Source organism: Misgurnus anguillicaudatus, chromosome 10 (assembly GCF_027580225.2).
Source record: "Misgurnus anguillicaudatus chromosome 10, ASM2758022v2, whole genome shotgun sequence".
In the NCBI taxonomy this organism is placed as follows: domain Eukaryota; kingdom Metazoa; phylum Chordata; class Actinopteri; order Cypriniformes; family Cobitidae; genus Misgurnus; species Misgurnus anguillicaudatus.
This window is the reverse complement of record NC_073346.2, coordinates 22,913,891-22,934,904: the sequence shown is the minus strand read 5'-3', so window position 1 is coordinate 22,934,904 and position 21,014 is coordinate 22,913,891. Positions and strand designations below refer to the sequence as shown.

The window sequence follows — 21,014 nt, the reverse complement described above, 5'->3', positions numbered from 1 at the left end:
GAAAATCGCAACACTTAATTTCCGTCGTTCTTAGTATGTAACTACAGAAGAGTCAAGTTTTAAACAGGAAAAATATTGAAACACCTCTGTTATCTTTCTAGCGCGATGCCAATGGTCTAATCAGACTCAATAGACCGTGCCAAGATATTTAAAAAATGCTAGCGCCAGACCCGGAGATCAGCCGAATGGATTCCAAAGCGGTAAAATTCAAATGTTTAACTCTAGGGGAGCTGGAAAATGAGCATATTTTCAAAAAGTGGAATGTCCCTTTAAATGTCCTAATATAACTAATCCTGGATAAATCTAAAAACCTGTCCGGGAATCTGCCCCTAAATGTTCTAAGTCCATTAAATTACATTTGCAAAAAAATCTGTTATTATATAAAAATCAAATGATCAAACAGTGTCAAGCAGTTTGAATTTCAAGATGATATTGGTTCATGTGGGCGGAGCTTCGTTACAAGACTGTCTTCCCATCATCAATCTGCAAAGAAGTAAAGAAAAAGTTACGGTTTACAGTGGTTTACAGACTTTAGAAACTCTTCTTTTGGAAAGTCACTGTAACAATCTTTATATAGTCAGAAATGGAGTGCAGTATGTTATGCTTGCTGAATAAATAAAGTTGTTTGTTAGTGGACCCCATGTCTAAATCTGTGATTATTATGAGATTACTGGTTTATCAAATTAGTATTGCGTGTAGTGGTGTACATGTATTTCACTCACTAAGCCCATGCTGATGAGTATCTCGCCATTGGCGTGCGGGAGCTGGGCTTTAGGCGTGGGCGAGTATGAGGACAGACGTCGATCCCACTCAGTGGGTCCAAAATCTGGTGCACCCTCCATGAAGATACGCTTAAGTTCTCTGACGCTCTCATGGTGCCTTAGTATCACCTCCTGGGTCACATCAAAGTCCTACAGAGAGCATGTATTAAAGATGTTGTAATATATGAAACTAGACAAACCTTTATTATTTAAATATAAATTTCACAGGCGTCAAATACCTCCAGCATTAGAATGCTGTGGCGAACATATATGCTCTCTCCTTCAATTCTCTTCGTCCATCTCTGTGACTATAGGAAAGACGAGAAGATTATAGGTTTTTATGTGTGTTTAGTTGCAGTAAATATACAATATTTACAGTTTATGTATTTCAAAGAACATGACAAAAATAATAGTAAAGCATAAGTGTCTCACCTTTCTAATAGACACAGATTCATCAGCCTGTTAGGAAAAAAGATGCAGTGTGAGAAATGCTAAAAAAATTTCCATTTTGTGAAAAACAGTGGTGGCCGGTGACTTATCTTCTGAGGTGCACGAATTCAAAATATGTGTACTCGGAAGACACTCACTTAACACTAAACACTAAACTATAATTATACATGAGATTAGGCGAGTATCTGGCAACGTGAGCGTCTTTTTTTATCATAAACCTCTTCGAAGCATCCCCAGAAGGCACATATTTTGATGATGCACATTTTTTCACATGATGCGCTAAAAACATATTTTGACATGACAACCCACACACATTCTGGACCACATGCATGTTTTGACGAGCTTCGCATTGTGCGCCCTCGAAAAAGAAGTCACCAGTCGTCGTTATTGCCGTCATTTTTTGTGATTTACTGTTTTCTATATTAAGAATAATCATCATACACAATCTAAAGAACATTCTGTGAAATATATAACTTTGATATCTTTAACATTGAATGACTAAGACCATGTCAAATATTGAAATCAACGACTGAAGCATCAAGCTTTAATCCTTCTAATCTCATAGTTTAAGAGATTTAGCCTGAATTTCAGCAACAGGGTCACATATGTGCATCTACATCCAAGATATTTAAAGGCGGGGGTGCGTGATTTTTGAAAAACACTTTGGAAAACAGAGTCGGGGCGAGTACCAATACACACTTGTAGCCAATCAGCAGTAAGGGGTGTGTCTTCTAACCCACATCGTTACCTGAGTTGCGTATGTGTTGGGCGGGTCTATCAAAAGAAGGTCCAGATTCTATTGGGGTAGGGGCGTGTTTGTTTAGGTGATTTCAAATATCAACATATTCAAATATCAACTTTCAGAGATCATGCACCCCGCCTTTAATATTAACAAGATGCGTCACTGGTATTGATATGAATGGGGAGATCGCAGCAATCAGAATGGTCGCTCTAGTCCCGCCTTCTCAGTAAAAAGAGCCAATTGTTAATTGAAATCCTATGGGAGAGGGACTTTGCACATGCGCAGAATCCACAGATCGTGTTTGTCTTGTTCTAATAAGACCTGAAAGCGTTGTAAATATCACGGTGGAGTGACATGACCTACTTAAAAGGACTTTGCCTACATGTCTAGAGTGTATAAATGTGCAGTCAACAGTTTGTGTAGATCTCCAACCTCAGACTCCAGTGTGATGTCCAATGTGTCTTTTGTCCGGTCCCGATAGGTTGTTTTTGTCACAGACACCGGTTGTGCAGTTGGAGTGGAGGTGAATGGTTGGTCAACCAGGATCTGTGTGCGCGGTTTGGGCAAAGCCACTGGAGAAACAACTGAAGAGAGAGAAATGTTCACATTCACAGATTGACAGACAGAAGAGAATAATTTGACTCATAAAAAGTATATAACAAAACTGATGTTTCTGATGTATACTGTGATAAAGTGTATTTTTGTTAGTGAGTGTGTGCCTACCTGAATCTTTAGGGGAAACACCCATAAGAGTAAACCAGTCATCCTCCTCTTCTCTCCGCAGCCTGACCGGTCTTTTCTCTTGTATAACTTGTCTTTTTTCCCTGTCATCCACTTTTATCTGCATCTTCCTTGCTTCCTCCCTTCTTCTCCTTTCTTCTTCCATTCTCCTCTCTACTTCCCTTCTCCTTACTTCCTCAGCTCTCTTGTCCACTTTAATGACATCTGCCGCAACTTATAGAGAACAAGTATAAGATTTACAAAAGTGATAAGTGATAAATGCCTTACTTAAATGCATAAAATATTTAAACAAATATATCTGGCAAATATGTGTAGTTAAAAAATTGCAAAATATTAAAAAAGAAAATACTAGACATACCCGATTGTTTTGGTGAAACATCAAAAAGAAGGAACCAATCATCTTCCACTTCTCTCTGTGGCTGTGCTACTGTTTGCACAATAACTGCTGGTTGAGATCTTCTGACTTCCAGCTCCCGTTTACGCATCTCTGGTCTCATTCTGATCTCCACATCGTCTCTAACTCTCTTCTCCTGCTGTCTCACTCTTATGTCCTCCCGTGCTTTCATCCTCTGTTCTTCGGTGCCCACTGAAACTACATATGAAATATATTACATTATACTACGGGTCTGTTGAATGCTGTATTCTGATTGGCTGAGAAATGTTCCGTGGGTATGCATTAATTTCTGATAACCGCACACCTATCTTTTCAAATAGATAGAAATAGAAATTAAAAGTAGGCACCAGAGCAATGTTTGGGGTAACCGTGGTATAAGAGGAATAATTGACTCCGCTCCTTTGAATTATTTGAAAATAATGCACGCTTTGCGTCGTGCCGCATTGCACCTTGGGTGTGCATTATTTTCTTATAATTCAAAGGACCGGAGTCAATTATTCCTTACGTAGTACCGATTTTTAATCTGCTTCTACATCATTAAACTGTAAATAGCAGAAGAGTTTAGTATAGAGAATAAATGAAACTGTTATCACCTAAAGGAACAGCTCTCTTCTCAAATGGTGTTGGGTCGAGGAGCTGAGACCAATCATCATCCACCTCTCGTACCCCAACAGGAAACACCTGCGGTATGATGTGGACTCTCTCCCTGCGTTCTTCAAAGATCACTCTCCTTTCTTCTGTCGTCACGCTTTTTCCTCTAAGCCGCTCCTCCGTGACCCTCTCCGCTGTCCTCTGAATTCTTTGGTCTTTGGTGGGTTCACGAACCCAAATGTCTCTGCTTTTAACATCTGTAAGAGACACAGTAAGATCTGTGTTCTCTTGTGTCTCTTTTACATCATGACCAGTGTTGGGGAAAAGTTTTTTTAAAAAGTAATGCATTACAATATTAAGTTACTCCCCAAAAAAAGTAACTAATTGCGTTACTTAGTTACTTTTCATGGAAAGTAATGCTTACGTTACTTTTTAGTTACTTTTGCATTACTTTTTCTTACTTGGCTGAGGGTTGATCTCTTTCAGGCCTTGCAGGTGTTTTTTATGACTGAAAAGTTCTACATTCAGAAATTGCATATTTCAACACAAAAATGTCGAGCTTTGGCCTGCCATCTCAGTTTCTGACTCAAAAACCTTATTCACAAAGACCTTTGGTCTCAGAAAATACCCGTAAAATTGCCAGACAAGCTTCTGTGTGAACGCAAACACGTCCTGTAAATCTTCTGAGATCGTTGCCGGAAAGAGGACATAGTAAGATACACTGAAAACCCTCTGTGTGAACAAGAAGCCGAAACAATGCCGTAATAGGCGTGTCGTAGTGAGGATGTGCGCGTCATCACAACAAAAGTTACGGTTCAGCTTTTTAAAACGAGAGATTTACATGTAGGGGTGTCAACAATAATTGATTCGGCAATGCATCGCAATGCGCACATGGACGATTCAGCATCGATGCAGCAAAGTGCCATAATCGATAATGTCACTGTTTATTTTCTGGCCTCGAGTGGACAATAAAGTTGTGAAGTTTCAATTACTTCCGAGGCATAACAACAACAATCAAGATGGCTGAGGCGGAGAGAGATGACAGTGATAGACGGGTAAATAAAAACGCACCCTTTTCCATGGAAAGTGGCCATATGGGCACATTTCGGATTCTATGAAGTTAATGGGAAACTAGACAAGACTTACGCTGTGTGTAAATTCTCATCTCAGGTATATAACTGTCATTGTCTCAAAGCTGCTAAGCTTCCGTTTTTGTTGAGAATAGTTGCACTTGCCTTGTGTACAGTAGAATTCTGATGCATCGCAATGCATTGTAGAATCGAATTGAATCGTTACCTGGTGAATCGTAATTGAATTGAATTGTGAGGGCAGTGCCAATGCACACCCCTATTTACATGCATATCAACGTTCACAACGAGAAATTGTTGCAAACTAGTTGCAAACTAGACTGAAGCAGTTATCATGAAATGATAAATGAGACACATAAACAATGACGGGCGTGCCGTAGTGAGGACGCGCGTGTCATGACAACACGAAGTTGGTTCAACTCTTTAAAATGAAGGATTTACATACAATACAACATTCACAACGAGAAATGTCAGCAAACTGGAGCCAAACGATCCCGGAAAAATCCAGGATGCATTTTCCGTGTATTTTCCGGAATGTCTGTGTGAATAGGGCTTATAGAGTGCATAATGTGACTACGTTTAGTTTAATTCAGTACATTATTTTTTTAATGAAATTAATTAAACTAAAAAAGTACCTTGCATTACTTTTTTTTTTTAAAAAGTAACTCAAATATTAATGTGTACATTTAAAAAGTAATGCGTTACTTTACTTAGTAAAGTAAATTCAGAAAAGTGATATTATTACGTAATGCATGTTACTTGTAATGCGTTACCCCCAACACTGATCATGACAATATTATATATACCATAAATTCATATTACAAATTGAAAAGAAACAAACTGTGTCTTGGATAAAAACATTGTAAGAAATAAACCACAAATGATACATTAGTAAACTTTCACATGACAGATATGACAATTTGGTGATGTTAAATAAAAGTAATTTGAATTAGCTTAATAATGGAAATTTAATTTGTGAGCTGCTCAACATTCGATTAAGTTGAAGAAATCTGAAAATAAACAGTCACATTTTATGTGTGAAATGCTTAGTTATATTATGTTTGTGATATTACTAAAAAAAAGTATGGTGTTGTACCTGAAGGGAAACTTCTCTGTTCGTATGGCACTTGGTCAAACATCTGAAACCAGTCATCATCAATCTCTCTGGGCACCACTGGAAACTCCTGTGGGGTTTGTATGACCCTCATCGTCTTCCTGGTCATCTCCTCACCTGAACCACCTAAAATAACGGACCAGTCTTCTTCCACGTCTCTTGTAGCTTGTGCCAGTCTGTGTTCCAGGATAACTGAATCTGATCTTCTGTCTTCTACAGTCACCTGCACCTGCTGTGGTTTCTTCTCTTGCTCCTCTTTAACCCTTTTTTCCATGACTTTCTGTTCTTCGAAATCTGGAGTGACAGACAATAAAATGAACAGAAAATCACAATCTTATAGTTCTATTTATCAAAACAAATAACATTCACTTCATGCTTTATTTCCCAGGTATAACATTACCTACAGAGTAGTCATAACCGCTTGTTAAGTCATGATGTAAGGAATACTGTTTCAAGGTCCAAGCCTCCAATCATTATTTAGAGGATATTATTTAAACAGATGTTTATGAGCACTATTTATTCATATTACATAATTAAGCAAAAAATTTATAATTTTATCATTGTGTACATAGCAGCAGGCGTACAGAGTCACAGACTGCAATATATTAATAATTCAGTGCAGTGCACGACATCAGGACTGTTTGTATTCATTTTTTTTAATGTAAAATCTGTCCCAGTTACTCTTCACTTTTATCCAATTTGTCATTACAATTTTAGTCATTTAAACCAGATTTTATTGAGTCTTTTAATGAGTTTTAGTTTGGTTGTCTTAATCATAACAATTCAAAGTGGACAAAAATGTGCCATAAACATGTAAGGATGCTGTCAGATCCTGACTACCAAAGAACTCAGCATGGGTGCCCATATGTCTATACACCAAATTTGGCACCACATTGATTTTACATAAAAATATTATCTATGCATTAAACATTTCAGTGGGTTGAAACAATTTTAATCCTCCACTGAGAACAGGCTACAGGTGCATGTATTTTTACCTGGTAAAAATCTCTTCTGTTCATAGGGCACTTGGTCAAATAGTTGAAACCAGTCATCATCAATCTCTCTTGGCACCACTGGAAACTCTTGTGGGGTTTGTATGACCCTCATCGTCTTCCTGGTCATCTCCTCTCCTGAACCACCTAAAATAATGGACCAGTCTTCTTCCATGTCTCTTGTAGCTTGTGCCAGTCTGTGTTCCAGGATAACTGAATCTGATCTTCTGTCTTCTACAGTCACCTGCACCTGCTGTGCTTTCTTCTCTCGCTCCTCTTTAACCCTTTTTTCCATGACTTTCTGTTCTTCGAAATCTGGAGTGACAGACAATAAAATAAAATAAAAATCACAATCTTATAGTTTTAGTTATCAACACAAATAACATTCACTTCATGCTTTATTTCCCAGGTATAACATTACATACAGAGTAGTCATATCTGCTTGTTAAGTCATGATGTAAGGAATATTGTTTCAAGGTCCAAGCCTCCAATCATTATATAGAGGATATTATTTAAACAGACGTTTATGAGCACTATTTATTCATATTACATATTTAACCCTCATAAGACCCTATTTTCCTGTATACGTTATAGTCCCATTGGGTAAAAATGACCCCAGAGATTAAAAGAGTGATTACAAAAAATATGTATACATTTTAATTATACAAATAATATATCATTTTTTTCATTCACTTCCCATCTATACATTAATGCTGTGTTTTGGGAGATATGAAGTACTTTTATACCCGTTTACCACTCAATTCCTCAACAACACCATTAGCTTGCCTGGAAAATATCAAATTTTTATGAAAAGTTCACATAAATTATGTCCTAATTTGATTTAAATTGTTTTTAGATGTTGATCTAGATGTTATGTGTTGAATTCAGCCATTTGGTGTTTAGAAATGGTTACAGTTTAGGAAATAAATGACTTCGACTAGTAGGGGCCCATAGAGACCCATTCATTTTACTGAATGTGGCCAACTGCTCAACATCAATACTTTAGTGAAACATTTTGTGAATTTATGTTTATATAAACATTAGAAAGGTATTTCAAATAGTAGATTTTTTTCTAGTTTTTGATGTATTTTGAAATGTCTGTTTTAACAAAATGACACAAAATTTGACTGAATGTAAGTGTGTGTGTGTGTCCGTGTGTGTGTTTGCACGCGCGCGTGTGTGTGTGTCCGTGTGTGTGTGTGTGTGTCCGTGTGTGTGTGTGTCCGTGTGTGTTTGCGTGTGTGTGTGTGTGTGTGACTTTGTCTTTCTCTGTGTGTCTTTGTGTGTGAGTCTGTGTTTGTGTGTGTTTGTGCGTGTGTATGTGCGCACATGTGTGTGTGTATGTGTGTGCGCACACCTGTTTGAGCATTTTACATCTTTGTTTGGCTGTTTTGTGCCAAATTCTATAAGTAATGCTCTCTGTGGCAGTCATACCTTTGTGTGTTTGTGTGTGTCTGTGTGTCTGTCTGTGTGTCTGTGTGTGTGTGTGTTCTATGTAACATTTGTGCTCTAGTACCAGGCCTACCTTTCTGTGTTGAAATTTTCAGATTTATTCTGGATGCACTGATTTTTTTTGCATTTCCCATTCATTTCAATTGGGGTCATTTTTAAGCCCAAAGGGACTAACTAAGTGAATTTTTTTACGCCACTTTAGAACGACCGAATCAAGCCCAGTTTTTTTATATGAATCTTGACAGATAATCTGGAAAAGTCACAAAATCTTATTCCGCTGCACTGAGATAAAGGAAACCATGTTTTTAAACTAAAGAAAAGTGGCTTAGGGGTATAATTGACCCCAAGGGTCTTATTAGGGTTAAGCTAAAAATTTATAATTTCATAATTGTGTACACAGCAGCAGGCGTACACAGTCACCGATGGCAATATATTAATAATTCAATGCCGTGCACGACGTCATAACTTAACAAGTGAATAGACTGTTTGTATTCATTTTTTTTTTTTTTTTGTAAAAACTGCCCCAGTTACTTTTCACTTGTATCTAATTTGTTATTACAATTTTAGTCATTTAAACCAGATTTTATTGAATCTTTTATGAGTTTCAGTTTGGTTGTCTTAATCATAACATTTCAAAGTGGACAAAATGTGCCATAAACATGTATGGATGATGTCAGATCCTGACTAAAGGTACCCCCTCCCCAAAGAACTCAGCATGGGTGCCCATTTGTCTCTAAAGCAAATTTGGCACCACACTGATTTTACATAAAAACATTATTTATGCAAGCTAACATTTTTAGTCCTCCTGTGAGATCAGGCAACAGGTGCATGTATTTTACCTGGTAAAAACCCCTTCTGTTCATAGGGCACTTGGTCAAATAGTTGAAACCAGTCATCATCAATCTCTCTGGGCACCACTGGAAACACCTGTGGGGTCTGTATGACCCTCATCGTCTTCTCTGTTATCACTGTTTGTTCGGTGCTCACTGTCATCATCTCAATCCTCTCCTCCTCTCTTCTCGTGCTCCTTCGAAGCACCTCCCCTTTGCTTTCCTCATACAACTCAACAGATGCCTCTTGGAGAGGTGGATAAGCCAAAGGCACTTGTGAAACAAACACAATGGAACATGTCTTGATTTGAAACATAAAACAGGTGAAACATGTCCTTGACATCTTGTTTGTTTATGTGTGCCTGCATGAGCTGTCTGAGTTTGTATTTACCTGTTTCTTTATGAGAAACATCAAAAGCAATGGACCAATCATCTTCCACGTCTCTCTGAGGTTTTGCTGCCCTCTGCTCAAGCATCAAAACTTCCAGCTGATCTTGTTGTTTGTACTCAACCTTCGCTGTGCTCTGAGGCTCCTCTCTTCTCTCCTCATACACCTCAACAGTTGTGCTTCGCAGGAGTGGATAAGCCAAAGGCACTGAAACAAGCACAATCCATTATGTATGTTTTGTTTTGCGTGTTCATGGCCATTCCGAAATAAATGAGAATTTATTTTCTGAATTTTAACTGCATTATTAATATGAATGTTGTCATACACATGCTTTTTATTGGATGTCTTTAGAAATTTGTACGTACATAACATAGTATTTTACATAGTTATTATTATTATTACCTGATACTAGACCTTTATCTGGTGCGTTTCTTTTATTGGTACATAAAACATTTTCAGTTTTCTGAAAATTAAATTTTCTATATTGTAGTGCTGTGTAATTATCACACGACATTCAGATTAAACATATAAAATATATATTTTTAAATGTTTTATTTAAATTTTTCCTTTTTAAACGTATTTACATCTGATGATTTAAAGGTGCAATGTGGGACTTTTAGCGGCATTGTGATTGTTATTTGTTGTCAATGCCTCATTCCATAGCTCACCCCTCCTTTTCGAAACAGCTTTCATATTGAATCTACATTAGCCGCCACAGGTCAAACACGTCATCGTCGGAAACAACGTAGTGACAAAATGCACTTCATAGAACAGTTTGTATTTAGGGCTACTGTAGAAACACAATGGGACGAAATGGCAACTTCCATGTGAGGGGACCCACGGTGTATGCAGATAAAAGTGGCTAATTTCAAGTTAATAAAAACAATACAGTTTATTATGTAAGGTCTTTATACACCATAGGTAAATATTATGTTGCACTTCCGTCAAGAGATTCTTCTAAAAATGGTCATTGGCATACCCCGATAGTATTTATTTATATAAATATATATGTATCTCTCTCAGGGGTTTTTCTTCTCCTAGGAGTCTTCTCCCTGGACTAGCCAGGAGGGTTCTTCTCCTAGGGTTTTTTTCATCCCCTGGAGAGTCCGCCACCATTGGCTTAACCTAATACTTTACTGTATGTTACATTATTACTATGCTCGCTTTTCTTTGATTTTCATACATCTATTAATGTAAAGCTGCTTTGTAACAATTAACAATTGTAAAAAGCGCTATATAAATAACATTAAATTGAAAAAAATTAAATTGAATAAAAGTCCTACATTTCACCTTTATTTGTAATGAACTGTTTCCCAAAATCTCACAAGCCTCCTGCAATTCCCTAGTGAACCAGCAGGGATTTGCGAACCCCAGTTTGGGAAATCCTGTTCTATGGCATCACTATGAAGAACCTGTTGTAGCGGCATTATTTTTAAGCATGTATACAGTATATTCATTATATTTAATTGAGTAGTTAAAGTAGTTTTTTTATTTAACTCTATTGGAATGCACTAATGTACTCTTGTAACTATTGCAATATGATCTCACAAATTCCATGAAATAGTCACAAAATATTTTGCTAATTTTTCCGTGTCACTGTCACGTATTTCTGCCATTTTACGTCTCCGTGCCACGACTTTCTTTTTCGTGTCAGTTTCACGAATTGGTTACTCAACTACTTTTCCTATTTTTAAACCATTGTCGCTTCGGTTTGGGGTTGGATTTGCTGTTTGCGTTAGGATGTCACTTTAAGTATTTTTTATAAAAAAAATGTTATGCTTTTAAAACCATTGTCGCCTGATGTTAGGGTTGGAGTTGGGTTTGGGTAAGGATGTCATTTTATGTAACAGAAAGTCGTTCTAACCCCAAACCAAAGCGACAATGGTAAAGAAAATAGGAAAAACAGTTGAGTATCCAATACGTGAAACTGACACAAAAAAGAAAGTTGTGGCATGGACACGTAAAATGGCGTAAATACGTGACAATGACATGGAATAATGTGAGATCATTGATCAGGCTTTAATAAAATTGTATACAATCAAATTTAATTTAATTAATAAGAAAGTTTCTCCAGGAACAACAATGTTGCAGCTTGGTGAAATCATGTTGTACATACCTGATCCTTTGGGGGGAACGTCAAAAATGACGAACCAGTCATCTTCAAAATCTCTCTGGGGTTGAGCTACTCTCTGCTCCAGTATGACTGGCTGTTGCTTCCTGACCTCCAGTGTCACCTCCTCCTGTTGGTCCTGCTTCTCTCTTTGCACCTCCTCTCTTCTCTCATCATACACCTCAACACTTGTGCTTCGCAGAAGTGGATAAGCCACAGGCACTGAAACAAATACAGAGAAACATTCATATCTTGACTCAGATCTTGTTTTTGTGTGTGTCCTTGATTATGTAAATGTATGTACCTGATGTTTTAGAAGAAACATCTAAAAGGATGAACCAATCATCTTCCAGGTCTCTTTGAGGCTGCTTCAGAAAAACTGTCTGCGGGCTCCTATAATCCACCTTCACCTGTTCTTCCTCTTCTTCTTCTAGTTTCTGTTCAATGGCCTCCACCTCATTTAGTCTCTGTTCCATCATTTCCAATCTCTCTGATGGTTTCTCAGATTCCATACGGAGCATTTCCCCCCCTTCAGTTATCACTACATGTCTTCTCACGGTCTCCACCCTCTCTGTTTTTATCTCTGCATCTTCATTTGGTTCCACAAAAGTGCTGTCCTCCTGTACCCATTGTTTGGTGATTACTACTTTCTGTATTCTTTCTCCATTAACTTGCAGTATTTCTTCTGTTAGTGATTCATTCATAGGCCCCATTAATTCTGGATGCTCTTTTTCCAGGATGTCCCTTGCAAGTCCCTCCATGACCTTTAACTCCACAGGACCCTCTTGTTCCATGTCAACTTTATATGAACGTTTTATCACCAGCTCATCTTCATACCTCTCCTGGGATTCATTCTCTTCCACAATCTCCACCTTTCTTTCTTTTTCAGTCTGAGGGGGCTTTTGGAGACCTGATGATGACACCTTCACCTGTTCTTCCTCTTCTTCCTCCTCCTCAATTATCACTCTGCTCTGTGTCACCTCCTCATACAACTCAACTGTTGCCTCATCCCCATGCATCTCTGGTAGCGTCAGCTGAATTTTTCTTTCTGCTTCCCTGCTTACTTCTTTAGCCTGGTCCTCTCCAGGGATGGAGCTTATCATATCTGGTGGAATTGAAACTTCTTAGGAAACTCTTTCAAAATCAATTACTGTGTAAAATGTATTAAAACTTAAAGCTGTTTAGTATTTTAACAATACCTGTTGGAGGAACTGATATGGTGCGTGGGGACATCTCCAAAAGAATGTACCAATCGTCATTTCTCCCCATTGGTTTGGGGATGTCCATCTGTTCCAATTCTTCATCAGCTGATAGGAAAAACATGATACATGATAGCCTCACTTTTCATGCACTTTATAATGGTTTTGTTGTTTCAATTATTAACATTGTACTGAAATTTACAGTGTACTGTATGTAAGATAGTAAAGCCGATCACACCTGTGAATGGAGCAGTGGGCATCAATGTACTGCGATCTAGCAGAACGTTCCAATCAGCCATTTCACCCTGTTGAAGACCCTCCCTCTCGGCTTGCCGCAGTCTTTGTTCCAAACTTTCTAGTTCTTGTAATCCAACCCTCAGCTCTTCAACTTCTAGTAGTTTCTGTTCAATGGCCTCCACCTCATTTAGTCTCCGTTCCATCATTTCCAATCTCTCTGATGGTTTCTCAGATTCCATACGGAGCATTTCCCCCCCTTCAGTTATCACTACATGTCTTCTCACGGTCTCCACCCTCTCTGTTTTTATCTCTGCATCTTCATGTGGTTCCACAAAAGTGCTGCCCTCCTGTACCCATTGTTTGGTGATTACTACTTTTTGTATTCTTTCTCCATTAACTTGCAGTATTTCTTCTGTTAGTGATTCATTCATAGGCCCCATTAATTCTGGATGTTCTTTTTCCAGGATGTCTCTTGCAAGTCCCTCCATCACCTTTAACTCCACAGGACCCTCTTGTTCCATGTGAACTTTATATGAACGTTTTATCACCAGCTCATCTTCATACCTCTCCTGGGATTCTTTATCTTCCACAATTTCCACCTTTCTTTCTTCTCCAGTCTGAGGGGGCTTTTGGAGACCTGATGAAGAAACTGGGACAAAATGAACCAAAATGACAGATGTCAATCACAGTGATCTCTCTTTATATATGAGACTGTAATGGAAACTAAAACAGCATTTTCCCCCAGAAAAGTCTTTTGGGAGAGTGAAAGTCTTATGGGACTTTTCTTCTGGAATGTTATGGAAAATGTTTGCCACTTTTATCCTTATATAAACAAACTTGTCTGATTACCAGTGGCAGAGCTTGACGTTTTGGTATGTGGGTGAAAAAGCAATGGTTTGGTACAGAAACCATTTTGCACTGTCCAAAAACACCACTAAGGTCACGAGTTCAATTCTCAAGGAACTCACATATGTATAGCCTTCTCAAATAATATTACTTCTATTATTGAAGTTCTTAACCCGTTAAGTGGCGCTGTCCCGTGAGCAGGATACCTGAGTTTACTTCAATATTTTGCATGTATACTTTTATCTATCACGACAACTATGTATCATTGGAAAGGTCTAAGCCTCTAGAATACATATTTTAACAGTGTTATATAAAATAAATTATATAGGGAGAGTAAGTGATTTATTTATGAAGATAGTGTGCCTTCAAACATTTATTCTCTGCGAAGTGTCACTGTCCCGCCAGCGGGACGCCTACGTTTACTTCAGTGTTTTGGATGTAAATTCTTTTCCAATACTGACAAACTATATATTGTTTGAAAGCTTTAAGAGTAGATTTAATTTATCATCACCATTTTGCTAAAGGAATGACATAATAAGGGCCATTTTCTAAAATGTCACGGGTCCAAAGGGAAGGGCCACTTTGTTATTTTATATTTGTAACACTAATACCTTATCCTAAACCTAAAAATCTTGACAAACTATATATCATTGTAAAGCTCTAAGAGTGTAGTTTTCATTTATCATCACCATTTTGAAAAAATTATGACATAGTGAGAGTCAATTTCTAAAATGTCACACGGCCACAGGTGGACCCAATTTGTTTTTACATATTCATAGCATTAATACCCTGTCCTAAACAATCTTGACAAATTATATATTTTTGGAAAGGTCAAAGAGTGTAGTTTTCATATTTCATCACCATTTTGGGAGAATTATGATGTAGTAAGAGTCAGTTTCTAAAAGGTCACGGGCCCACATAGGCCAAACTACTGTTTACATATTTATAACACTAAACCCCTACTCTAAACCTAAAAAATCACGACAAACTATATATCTTCTTCTTATAAATCTTCAAAAATGTTGACACACTGTATCATTGGAAAGCTCGAAGAATGTAGTTTTCATATTTCAAAACCTTTTTGCATTAATAATAATGCAGTGACAGTAATTTATTAATTTGTGACAAGAGTATGCAGCAAACCGTTGACACCTAGAGCCGTTGTTGGTAAAACCACTAAAACTGTGACACAAACCACATTTTTTGTGACTTTAACCTGAAATTTGAAATTACTTGAGATTTATGGCTTCATGTTGGCATTATTACTTTTGTAAAGCATTTATATTGTTATAATTTTATTTATAAAATTAATATGTTATTGAAATATTTGTATTTCTTAAAATAAATTTAAACTCTTTTTATTTAAGATTTTCACCTCCAGACACTTTGGAGCGGTTTCCCGGACAGGGATTAGACTAGTCCTAGACTTAAACACTTTTAAGAGCTCTCCAAACTGAAAACAACTTGAATACATCAGTGCCCTTTGTTTTACCTCAAAAAGCACACAGATAATGTTTTTAGTAAGGCATGTTTGTTAAAACTAGTTATATTTCCTAATTAAACTAAGGCCTAGTCCTGGACTAAGCTAATCCTGGTCCGGGAAACCGCCCCTTTGTCTTCTATAAAAGACCAAGATTAGGCATTTTAGACAAAAAAATGCCAGAGGTATATTAATTTGAAGGTGTATATCACATTTTCACCCCCCACTCAAAATTTATTTGTGCCACATAATGGTTATGCATATTTAAGCCATAGAAAGGACTTACTTTTGCTGTTCTCGAGAAGGACAAACCAATCATCAGCGCGCTGCTTTGATTCCCAGACCTCTTTGCTTTCCAGCATTACATCATCTGAATATAGTTTTTGCAATATCAGAAAACATAATTTCAACGTATAGTGAAATAATATTGAGGAAGAGTAAATGAGGAAGGGCACAGTGTAAAAAAAATGATATCAAATCACCATAAATTTTATAAATGTTACTTTAACTTAGCAAATTAAGTTATACAATTTCAACTTGTTTTTATAAGTCATGTCAACTTATGACAAGACAAAACATAAAATAGTAAGTGATTTGCGAAACCAAGTTTTAACTTAATGCTCCATTTTTTTACAGTGACAATCACATAGTGCAAATATGTTTTTAAACAAACGGATATAAAAAATCATGAAAATCATGTATTTGACAATGGATGCAAATATGTTAGAGGTAAAAGAGAATAATACATTTGACCCACCATGTAAAAACCCATCTTAAGTTATTTTTATGATTTACTGTTTTCTTAAAATCATCCTAGTACATAATGTAAAGAACATTCGGTGAAAAATAACCTTTCTATACTTCATATTGATTAAGTACGTTCATGTCAAAGACTGCATTCAATGTAAAATCAAATGTACTAATCCTTATCTCATAATTTATGAGACTTTAGCCTGGATTTCATGGACAGGTACACAATTTGATCGGTCTTACTTATCACGCTATAGTCAATGGTGAGTGTAAAGGTGAATGTGAGTCAGTTTTAAGATTACATTATTTGCCAGGACTTTACCTGATGTAGCAGCAATGTCCCATTTGTCTGAATCGTGTACCAAGGACCAGTCATCTACCTCTGTTCGAACCGGTTGCTTTAGAACTTCAAGGATTTCATCATTTGCTGAATAAAATAGATTTAAAGCACACAATTTCTACTTACAAATGAAAATGAATGAATGAATACATTCCAAAAGTGTGCTAAATGTTAACCTTTTCTCTTGGTGGCAATGCGTGTAAATTGTGGAGGATCTCGATTAATGTTAACGCTGGCCTCCAGACACTCAGACTGAGTGCGTCCATGGTAACGAAACCTTGATCCCAGAGGCAGAAACTTTTTTGCTTTTGTGTCTTGAAGTCTGTTTCTGAAAACACATTCAAGAGATGATCTTACAATTTGAAACGTTTAAAATCGCCAAAACTAGTAGGGATAGTTCCCCCCAAAAATGTCATCATTTACACACACCATCCTCATGTTGGGGTCTAATCCTGTATGAGTTTATTTTATCTGTTGAACAAATACTATGGAAGTAAATGGGTAACGTAAACTGTGTTGTTACCATCATTTATCAAACTATCTTCTTTTGTGTTCAACAGATAAAATAAACTCATACAGGATTAGACCCAAACATGAGGATGAGTAAATGATGACAGATTTTTTTGTCTATTTTTAGGCGAACTATGGCCTTATATGCATATGACGGAATCCCCCTCATGTGGTCATATGGACAAGTAAATCATATTGTGGTATTTTATAGAAACACAAACATGCATAAACTTACCTGAAGAAAGCATGGCTCTCCACCGAGCATTTCCAGAGTTGTTTGCAGGCTTTGTAGCTGGGGAGAGTAAAACTGACATCTCCATCTAACTCATCCTGTTAAATCAGGTCAAATTGAAAACTACTTGAAACATTACTCAACATTATCGTATATAGAAAAGAAAAGAAAATAGTTAAACTGCTCATATTAATGCGCATAAATACCTCAGAAGGACGTATCTTGAGAATAAATGTTTTGCGTTTGTGGGAGATTTTAAGAATGTTGGGCCAGGAGAAACTGTTTATTTTGACCTCATCCTCATACACCATCAGTCCTTCAGAACACACACCCAGCATCACATCTGCACCGCTAACATCCTATGAACACATTAACATGTGCATCTCATAAAAACATATTCCAACTAAGTTCAAATTTTTCAAACACAAGGTATGTTTTAGGAACTCATAAGATAACTACACATACTTTGCCAGGATGCAGATCCACCCCGTACATGGGCAGTGTCTTGGCATATTCGAGGAAAAGCATATCTGCCTGTGCAGGGCTCATAGATCTATGTTATAAAATACAATGAAGGAATTATAAATGTAATTATATGTGTATGAATTAATGCGCATAGGCCTATATTTATGAAATACCTATGTGTTGAATGCTGCTCCATGACACTTTTCTCTAGCTCTTCATTTTGGTTGGGTGCGAGAAGAATTTTGCTGACATAGTTGTTTGTGTGGACACTTGGGTCATAATCTCCAAGTGTTGACTGAATTGTGTATGAACCCAACACAGCCAACATGTCTGACGGACAGGGCAATCGACCAACCACAATATCTTTCCTTAGCTGAAGACACAGAAGATATCTGAAAGAATTACAGACAGTAATCACTGTTCAGTAGACACACAGGAAAGTGTATTATGTATATTAACATACTTCATACATGCATACATATATGTAACCCTTATGCTATGTATAAAATTAACTTTTTTTAACATAAAATCATCCTGCATAATGTAAAGAACAGTCTGTGAAAATATAACCTTGATATGTTTTATATTGTCTGAATACGGCCATGTCAAAGACTGAAATTAAAGTGAAATCAATGATTGATAAAACTTTGATGCTTCTAAACTCATAGAAGCCTGGTTTTCATAGAAAGGGTTATATATCGAAACAACTTCAAGAAGTGGTCTGAATGTGTTTTACCTAGTAATGTCCTCAGCCAGACCTGAAGGATCAGGTGGGTAAAACTTGATATTAAAGAAGAACTCCAATTCTGGACCTGAAACCAACCCGGAAAAGTGAGATACAAGCATATGCACCATACAAATGCAGCTAGATTAGGGTGTCACGTACCTTTTATCTGTTTTCGAATCTCTTTAGCACAGTCCAGCCACATCTGAAATTATAAACACATAGTGATAATACTTGTATGTATTCTTCTTGGTAAAAAAGAAAAATTGGAAAAATTATGGGAATGTGTACCCTGGTATTTGAAGAATCCAACATGGCCAGACCAAAGTAATCCCTCTCCAATAAGTTAAGGTGTTCACAAACATTATTAAAAAGATCATGCCCCACTGCATGCCTCTGTTAAAGAATAAAATGCCAATTAGATTCTTTTGTGTGCGAAGTAAAAGAAGATAAGCTACAAAAAATTAAGTAAATGTTTATTTAATACCTCCAGCTCCCACGTAAAGTGGGTGTCGTCCAAGAAATTCACTCGACACAGCAACATGACTGTCAAAATCTTCTCTTCTGTTTAACCCCTGGTGAAGAAGTTAGACCAACCTTGGCCAATCAGAGAATCAGCAAATGTTCATCATGCAAAGGTTAACAATTCTCTTTAGTCTGGACTTAGCATATTACCACGTCTGTACATAGGTCTGAATATGAAATGGTAAACTATCCCGCCTGCCTGCACTGATCTGTTGTGTGATAGGACTGCGAGTGTTTTAGAAAGATATCGCACCCACACATGTAGATACAGACACACGTCTCTGCTGAAAGAGGGATGAATGGGGGTGTGTTAGATGATTTGGGGGTCACTAATTATATGAGAAGCTTGAAATTATACGTCATCTATCTATCATCATTAGAATTAAAGGATGCAAGGAAATAATGAAATATAAAAATTAAATGGACCCATATTTATGTGCTAGCCGCTCTTTTCTAACTGAAATGCATATTCGCTCTGATAAGAATGGGTGGAGTAGAGAAAAACTTGGTGCACTCTTTTTACCACATTTTAAAATAAACACACTCTAAAAAAACAAACGGTGCTATATAGCACCAAAACTGTTGCTTTGGATCGTAACCATAGAAGAACCATTTTTAGTGCCATATAGCACCGGTGAAGCACCTTTGTAGCACCTGTGTAGAACCATATAGCACCACTATAGCACCACATATGGTTCTACATAGCACTATATGGTTCTACACAGGTGCTTCACCGATGCTATATGGCACTAAAAACGGTTCTTCTATGAATACGAGCAAAAACCACTTTTGGTGCTATATAGCACCGTTTGTTTTTAGAGTGTATTAATGATATTAATTTGAGGAAAAATAGTGGCTTTAATAAGGTATAATCTTAAAACGTGTCAATTTTATATTTAAACCCCAAAATTGCACTTACTCAGTCAGCATAAACTTGTAAATTTTTTATTTCAGTTTTACAAAATAATTATTCCCTATTATACATGAATTCAATGGGAAATGCAAACACACAGTCACTTGCCAATAAATAAGAATATGAGATCTTAACCTACCTGGGTTCATCAGTGTTTTCGTGTAGTAGCTCCTACTGTTTGTGACAAGGGTGGAGGATCAACACAAGTTCCCATGACGTTAACACTTAGAGTCAGGGGCACATAAGGGGGTATGCAACATAGGGGCGCCAAAACCATATTTTTTGTGTGTACTTAAAAGCACACAAACATCATTACTTTTGCATTACAAAAAATAAATAAGAAAAATAGAATAGTACATTTTTATCATTTGTCCTCAAAGTGACTTTTTCCCTAATATTTTAGCAATCTAAAAAACAAAGCCTGAACAGGTGTGCTCAGAATTGGACACATCCTATGGTTGCAAAACTATGACATAATCTTGAAAACTTTTGCAAACACAATTTTTAAACTGCACTTTTGCGACAGCATGGTAATTCCTTGAGTACAATTACACAAACCGGATGTGCCATTGTTAATTGAATCATTTTTAAAAGGACAAAGGGTCAAAGCCGTTTTACACTACATATAAATATTTCCCCACATTCCTTCAACATAACATTGCTAATACAGTTTAATTCTTTAGGCTATGTGTCAAACCTCAAATTATTCCATTTATGTAATAAATAACTAGATTCATGCCACATATGTTTACTGGTACATTTAAAAATATTTGGAAGTTTTACAAGTATTGATATTCTACATTATCCAATTGTAAAAAACATACGATTGTAAATTATGTCCTAGCCTCATAACTTCTCTATCTGTTATCTTTCTCAGTACAGGGCAAAGCATGAGGAACTCTTAGATAGATAAGACTGTAACTGTCTTTGACCCCAAAAATATTTACTCTTATAAGCATCAACTGCTAAAAGTTATATAAAATTAAATAGCTTCTAATGATAATCTCCAAGAATTAAACCCCTCCCATCATTTAAAAGGAAGTTTTGGCTCAGTCTCTGAGCTTTTTTAGGGTTATGTTGCAAAACATTGAGTACATCCAAAGTGTTCTCAAAACATGTAATTTCACAATAACATGACTG

At 36.8% G+C, this 21,014-nt stretch overlaps 1 protein-coding gene across 4 annotated transcripts; it reads right to left on the bottom strand.

Moving 5' to 3' along the window:
* Nucleotides 1-142: 142 nt before the first annotated feature.
* Nucleotides 143-20,153, bottom strand: epb41b (erythrocyte membrane protein band 4.1b). Of its 4 annotated transcripts, none has more exons than XM_073872129.1 (28): nt 20,014-20,153; nt 18,924-19,033; nt 18,728-18,832; nt 18,599-18,641; nt 18,449-18,524; nt 17,886-18,104; nt 17,713-17,800; nt 17,454-17,606; nt 17,251-17,345; nt 16,682-16,833; nt 16,488-16,592; nt 15,702-15,785; nt 13,091-13,738; nt 12,853-12,960; nt 11,958-12,773; nt 11,660-11,875; nt 9,547-9,750; nt 9,165-9,428; nt 6,877-7,188; nt 5,864-6,175; nt 3,682-3,936; nt 3,053-3,286; nt 2,677-2,907; nt 2,386-2,537; nt 1,194-1,220; nt 1,001-1,069; nt 723-911; nt 143-483 (listed from the first exon to the last, which is right to left on the bottom strand). In XM_073872129.1, exons 2-28 carry the CDS (start codon nt 18,978-18,980, stop codon nt 457-459), a joined length of 5,241 nt encoding a protein of 1,746 aa, XP_073728230.1. In that variant the 5' UTR covers nt 18,981-19,033; nt 20,014-20,153; the 3' UTR covers nt 143-456. The 4 variants fall into 4 exon arrangements, with proteins under 4 accessions (XP_073728230.1, XP_073728231.1, XP_073728233.1 ...); XM_073872130.1 differs by having other exon boundaries at nt 18,924-19,011; nt 20,014-20,126; XM_073872132.1 differs by lacking the exon at nt 20,014-20,153 and having other exon boundaries at nt 3,053-3,106; nt 3,751-3,936; nt 18,924-19,239.
* Nucleotides 20,154-21,014: the final 861 nt, after the last annotated feature.